The sequence below is a fragment of the Cibotium barometz genome, chromosome 4 (genome assembly GCF_041138505.1).
Source record: "Cibotium barometz isolate CiBa-2024 chromosome 4, ASM4113850v1, whole genome shotgun sequence".
NCBI classification, from domain to species: Eukaryota; Viridiplantae; Streptophyta; class Polypodiopsida; order Cyatheales; family Cibotiaceae; genus Cibotium; species Cibotium barometz.
This window is the reverse complement of record NC_141049.1, coordinates 64,970,073-64,976,429: the sequence shown is the minus strand read 5'-3', so window position 1 is coordinate 64,976,429 and position 6,357 is coordinate 64,970,073. Positions and strand designations below refer to the sequence as shown.

General features: G+C 41.6%; 2 protein-coding genes across 3 annotated transcripts; both read right to left on the bottom strand.

The window, feature by feature from the left end:
* Positions 1-435: 435 nt before the first annotated feature.
* LOC147639515 (uncharacterized) lies at positions 436-2,230 on the bottom strand. The gene is made up of 3 exons (XM_086792161.1): positions 1,232-2,230; positions 946-1,107; positions 436-849 (listed from the first exon to the last, which is right to left on the bottom strand). The coding sequence occupies exons 1-3, from the start codon at positions 1,379-1,381 to the stop codon at positions 787-789; spliced, it is 375 nt and encodes a 124-aa protein (XP_086648287.1). The 5' UTR covers positions 1,382-2,230; the 3' UTR covers positions 436-786.
* A 135-nt stretch (positions 2,231-2,365) lies between these two features.
* Positions 2,366-4,658, bottom strand: LOC147639514 (zinc-finger homeodomain protein 2-like). Of its 2 annotated transcripts, none has more exons than XM_086792149.1 (4): positions 4,454-4,658; positions 4,073-4,206; positions 2,975-3,858; positions 2,366-2,641 (listed from the first exon to the last, which is right to left on the bottom strand). In XM_086792149.1, the coding sequence occupies exons 3-4, from the start codon at positions 3,775-3,777 to the stop codon at positions 2,590-2,592; spliced, it is 855 nt and encodes a 284-aa protein (XP_086648275.1). In that variant the 5' UTR covers positions 3,778-3,858; positions 4,073-4,206; positions 4,454-4,658; the 3' UTR covers positions 2,366-2,589. The 2 variants fall into 2 exon arrangements, with proteins under 2 accessions (XP_086648275.1, XP_086648268.1); XM_086792142.1 differs by having other exon boundaries at positions 4,073-4,235; positions 4,454-4,598.
* Positions 4,659-6,357: the final 1,699 nt, after the last annotated feature.

Genomic DNA, 6,357 nt, shown 5'->3' with positions numbered 1-6,357 from the left:
CATGGTATGACAGCACTATTACATCCTCTCTACAAGAGTGCAGATCTTTTCATGGACACAGCGCTACTTGAATGAAGATGGACACTCCAACCCATACCATTTCTATAGCACGTTCTCTTCGTATCATAGTGGTTGAGTACTTTAGGTACGGTGCGGTACGGTACGGTATGCGTACGAGTACGCAAAGTACGTATCGAGATGAGTACTTTAAGTACGTTTACTTTTTTTAAATAAATGTGTATATAAAAAAACACATTATAAATCATTCATAATTTAGCAACACTAGTACACAAAAGATGCACAAAAAACAATTGAAATGTAAACTGCACTACATACAACATGAAGGACTGTCTTGCTGAAGCTGTAATACTAGTACATACTACAAAGTACAAACGTCGATAGCCGACTCTCACTCATCATCATCCAAGCCTGAAGATGAGAATGATGAGTAGTCTCTGTATGTGAGGAGATTCCCATCATAATCTTATAGTGGCTCCCGCTCCCTCATATCACCTGGTATCTCCTCAACAATGGTAGAGATTCCGGGTATCTCCTCTGGAATGTGCATCTGGTGCTCTGGACCACCTCTACTGATCGCACTAGCAGCTCTCTCTCTAGCATGTGCACCACGAGTATACACCCTAGTGCCTCTAGAGGTGGAAGGACGACTCTGCTGAGCTGAAGAAGTAAGAGCTGGTAGTGAGAGCTCGAGACCGAGCTCGAGTGACTCGTCTATCAATGGTCTCGAGCTCTCTGTGAAGCTGACTATATATCTTCTCCTGCTCATCACATACTGTTGCTCTCCTCGGCATGTTGCTGGCTGCGGTGCTCGAACTCCTCAACATCAACCTATGGAGCATATATTCACTAGTAGTTATTAGTGACTAATCACTTTACGCGTACTATGAACTTTGAAGTGCATCAGTATGTCGTAAATGTTTTTACTTGTTTTGATCTATCTATCTTTCGAAGATTCCGAATTAGTCGAAGGTTGGCTCTACAAAACACCAACCTCTCTAGTTGTGCTGTGCTCAAGCGGTTTTGGATCTTCGTGTGAATAAGAGAGTAAGAACTCCAGTTTCTCTCACAGGCTCCAGAGGAACAATCCTTAAATCCACGAAGATTGGAGTCTTAGTTATAACAAATCTTAAAGCCTGGGCCCTGCACCCTACACTCGTGACTCCAAAGTCGAATAATTTATTAATAATCAATATGTGTTTTGTATTATTACTTGTGATAATAATCGAAGTGCAAGGACTTTTAGTTGAGGTTGATGGTATCTATGTGTCTCCCACCAATCAAGAGGTGTCTTACACACCTCTAGCAGCATAGAAACACCGCGATTATAGAATTCTCCAAGGTTATTGGAGTATCCTATCATCTCCCGATCAATGTGTACCTACTGCTCATTGTTCAGTACATGACTCATGTTTTCAAAGTACATTGACAACGCACAAGTGCAAGGAATCAAGAGGATAAGGATACTCATGCATTCTAGTTGGAAGAAGCTCCAGTGAAGGAGTGGGAGCGAAAGCAAGACCAAGAACCTCAAGATTCACTTCCTCAAGTAGTGAGCTCAAACTATGTCAAACGCCACAATGTTTCAAACATTTGGTATCAATCCTGCAATACTAGTATTGTTGTATATACCTTGTCAACTCTGAAATAACATCTAAACATGCTGATTGGAAGAGATGAGTATGCAACAGTACATGCATTCCATCTTATGAAATTTGATGCAAAATATGGCTTGAAAAAGTATGACACGAGATGCAGTGCAAATCATAGCGTGGCAGTTGTGGATCGAAGTAATTAAGAGTAAACCATGGCGCAAAACTTTAAGAGAAACATGATGTTTTAATATTAAGGACAATTAGAAAAGAAGCTTTAGGTCCTATAGCATTTCTTGATCTCTAGCGTCTCCTATCCATGCTTATCAATGCTTTGCATCCCTAACCCATGCTTCACATCTGTATGCCCTTATCTTAGGCCTAAGAGAGCAAAATAAAAATAGATTAGATGAAAGCAAAAGAAAGTAGATTAGATGAACCTTCACATACTTGAGAGAGACAACAATTCAAGAGCAGAATTTTCATTTGACGCCTTTATGGCAAACAAAAAATTCCATGGCCTCTTATAACCCTGATCAAAACATCACAGCATCACCCCCCATGCTCACTTGTAACCGAGGTCATGAAAGGTTAGACAGCAGAGTACCTATACTGGCAGCCTGCTTAGTCATAACAAAAAAAAAGGGAAAAGCAGAGCAGTTCCATAACAGTAAAAGACTAGTATACCTTATGAAAGCCATCTCTTTATATGAATGAATAACTTCATGGCATTGACTTGTGGAAAGAAGGGGGGGGGAAAAAAAAAACTTGATTCTTAAGCACAACCTACATGACAGTTTGCAACTGCCAGCAATTTTGCATGCACAAAGGAAAGTTCCTAGACAAACTAAAACAAAATACACATCCTGGGCAATGAGCCTGCTGTTTCAACTAGCCCAAGGAACACAAAAGAGGAGCTTGAATCACCTGTTTCCCTCTGGCCCAACAAGTCTTCAGGAATGAAAGAATGCCTTCTAGGTTAATAGTCTGGTGGGCTATCACAGTTCCTTCCAAGGTCAGACCCGCCAGCCCTGTGTGGTGGAGAGAGCACACACAAGAAGTGAGAGTTTGAGAACACACATGCTACATTAATGCTGACTGTACAAAAGGTCACAACAAACCCAGGCTCTTACAAACAGATCACCCGCCCATTGAACAGGCAGGGGTTGGATGAGGCAGACCCCTCCCCTGCCCATGAAGTACTGTGGGTAAACTCCCTCCTTTTCATGGGCAGTGAGATTTCCCCTTTCCACAGGCAGGCAATCTGTCTGTGCTGACTATGTCAAAGGCTGCACAGATAAATATTCAAGCATCTTCGATATACCACGATAAGAATGTGCATTAAGGTGAGAGGACCAACTTACTGTTTTTTCACTGAATTATGCTTGTTGTTGTGCATCCACACCTTGAAGACATTCCTCTTCACCCCAACATCATTGCAGAACCCCTGCACAGCATCCTCATCATGCCTTGAGATTTTCCATCCTAGAGTTTCCGCAAAGTACAGCATCTTCTCCTTCTGCTCTGATGTGAATTTTGTGCGAAAGCGCTTCTTTTTGGAGGACCCAGGACGAGGGTGCTGAGGAGGCTCATCATCATCATCGTCGTCGTCATCGAATTGGGCAAGGGGTATGACCATGTGGGCATGTGGGGAAATGTCTGCAGAGGAAGGGAGCTGGTGGCCCTTGGCTTCTCGCACTCCAGGACTCATTGGGCGTAGGGACTGGTTAAGCGCTAAGGGTCCTGAGAGAGCCTGTGATCTAGCACCACAGCTGCAAGCATACTCACCGTCGCCCCCCACAAATTCACGCCGATGGAAATTGCGATGGCAGGAGCAGGCAGCACACTTGAGAGCTTCAAGAGTGCCTTCCTTGCCACTGGGCAGAAATTCCCCACAGCCATCAAGAGCATGGCCGCCAATGCTGGCAGCATGATTTTTCTGGCATTCACGGTAACGCACTTGGGGCTTGCGGAGCTTGGGTTCATCTGCCAGATGGCTGCCATTGTTCACGGCATGGAACCGGGTAGGCTTGAATGTGGCTTCTGGGCTCTCTTCTGCAGGGGATGACACAGGGGAGCCACCACCCCCGTTAGAGATCTGCATAGATCCATACTGCCCATTTGGAAAACGGGAAAACCCATCTCGATCCATGGAAGAAAAGCTCATATTGCAAGGCAATTCATCAAAATCATCATCGTCGACATCTTCTTCCTTCCCTACAGGATTTTGCAATGTATATCCCTTTCCCTGAAAAAAGGAGATATTCACAAAATTCTCATCCAAAAACATCTCTTTCTATGGTTTAGAACAAAGAAAAAACAAAGGAAGTTTCATACGCATGGACATAAACACATGAAGACGGCCATGGCTATGGCTACAAAAACATGATAATGACCATTGACATAGAGACGATGAGGTACACATGGACATGGAGACGTAAAGATATAGACACGGCCATTACCAGAGGAGCTTGCACTCTCCAGCCTGCCTGATGCGCCTCTTTCTCATCGCGAAATCTTGCCAGGTTGTATGTCTTACTCCCAATTTCGACTCCGGCGACCAAAACCCTTCCCAACGGAACTCAATTTCGCAAATCTGAAGCCAAGAAAACCCCCAGAAAAAAGCTTTACCAAAAATCCCAACCTTCATCAGATTTGACAACAAGAAACCCAAATCCTCTACAGAAACCAACTCAAACAGACATAAAAGCAACAATTTCAGAACAAATTAACTAAGTAGGGTTCTGTGTACAAGAGGGCTTCTTAACAGCACTCTCGGCAACAGTGTGAAAAATTCCAAGATTTGGAAACAAAATGAAAAAAGATGGGTTGTAGGAGTTTACCCAAGGTCGAGCGCTGAGACTGCAGATCCTGCGGAAGACGAAGTAATTAGGGCGAGATTAGACTTAAGCGCACGACTTGATTAGGCCGGCCTTCGTTAACCCTGGGTTAAATGCCTTAACCGTAGGCCCGAGTTAGGGCTGGCCCCGGGAAGTGTTTTCACACCGGTCTCAAAAGTAGTCCTTGTTCCACACGCTTCTCTTTGACCCTCCTATGATTAGGCCTACCAACTTAGAGAGTGATTGTGGGAGGTCCCCTAATGCCTCTTCCAAGAATCATGGAAGGGGAAGGTCAAGGGCTTGTTCAAGTGGCGGTTGTACTAAACCGTGCTACTGCGATCATGCATTCCACCTGTACAAATGCCCCCCATCCAAAGCATTGTTGACTTTCTCCACAGCTTACAACGGTGCTCCACGAACCCTTGCGTGAACACGCCCTTAGACTCTAGAGGTAGGCAGGAGGTATCCACATGCCTCCAGAATGCCTTTTTAGTTTTTTGATGTTGAATAAAGGACTTTTCACTTTCCACCTTTCTCAATGTAGTAGCATGAGTAATCGATTAAAATTTTGGCAGATTGAGCAATCTATTAAGATTTCTCAATGTAGGAGCATGAGCAATCTATTAAAATTTTGACAGATTGAGCACACAGTGTTCAAATGCACTTTAGCTTCATAAACTCAACTAGCAAGCAATAGTATCTTGAACCCTACAAGTTCAATATGGATGGGGGTTGCGTGTAAACACCATAGTGAAAATATGTTTGATTAGATTGTGTGGTATTTGTTTCCTCTTGTGGTAGTGTAAGTTGCGTTATTTAAATTCCACAATTCGTTTTATTCATACGAATTATTCATTGACACGTCATGAGTTTTGCATTATTCATGTTTGCCTTCCATTTCGTATGAAGTTTTTTTTTAACCCAAGAAAAAAAAATTGTACAAAAGCTTCCTTTGTACAAAAATCTTGTCTATGTTCTCACAAGCTATTGATGTGTGTATAAGTTATGCTTGATCTCTCTCTCTCTCTCTCTCTCTCTCTCTCTCTCTCTCTCTCTCTCTCTCTCTCTCTCCCCATGCACCTCACTTAGAGATAGAAAACTACATACATTGACTCATTATTGTCTACCTATAAATTGTAAATAAAAACGTCAATATTGAGTTTAAGTCTTTGAAAATAGTTCCAAACAATACTTTAATCATTAGAATGTTGATTTGCATCAAGTAAAACAATGCATACCTTTTTCCCAAAGTTTGTGAAGATTTCAAACACTATGATGATGTGCAAAAAAAAAATGACAACTGAAAACTAGCTTAATAGAAAGGTTAAGAAGTATATAGTTAGTCCCCATCGACCACCTTTTACATGAGAAAGATGAAATGCACAAGCATATATAAAAAATTTCAATCATTTTCAGTCTCAATTCAAAAAAGTTAAAGAGATCTCAATAAAACCATTCAATTTTTATAAGTTAAATAATTGTGGTACATGCAACCAAAGGCATTCACCATCAACTAGATACTTTATTCGAGTTTCAAAAGTCAATGTTTTAAAAAAAATCACAAAACTTTCCATTTTGAAGTTTCAACTTGATTTAGTTTAGGATCTCCTAAAATTGTAATATACACTCTCCATTATACCCAAAAGTAAGAAACACAAGTCTTCTTAATATATATTTATGGCATGGTTCACACCTCTCCTTTAAGTTTAGCATTCCACGTGTGGTATTTCCAAAGAATTAAAATGCCATTGACGTTTGTACGAAATGTGGCTATAGAGTACTAAAGGTGAAGCCTAGCCAATTCTTAGATATAGTGCTACGTAAGAGATGGCATTCAAGTAATAAAACCAAGTTAATGCTTAGATGATTTGTAATTTCATGATAATCACACTCTTTGATTATGGTCG

Excerpts from the sequence above, each read along its gene's own strand:
- LOC147639515 (XM_086792161.1), bottom strand. The coding sequence starts at position 1,381 with ATGATAGGATACTCCAATAACCTTGGAGAATTCTATAATCGCGGTGTT. Across the intron at positions 1,108-1,231 it reads CACTTCGATTATTATCACAA|GATTGTTCCTCTGGAGCCTG; the intron begins GTAATAATACAA and ends CGTGGATTTAAG. Across the intron at positions 850-945 it reads AGATAGATAGATCAAAACAA|GTTGATGTTGAGGAGTTCGA; the intron begins GTAAAAACATTT and ends TATGCTCCATAG.
- LOC147639514 (XM_086792149.1), bottom strand. The coding sequence starts at position 3,777 with ATGAGCTTTTCTTCCATGGATCGAGATGGGTTTTCCCGTTTTCCAAAT. Across the intron at positions 2,642-2,974 it reads CATAATTCAGTGAAAAAACA|GGCTGGCGGGTCTGACCTTG; the intron begins GTAAGTTGGTCC and ends TCCACCACACAG.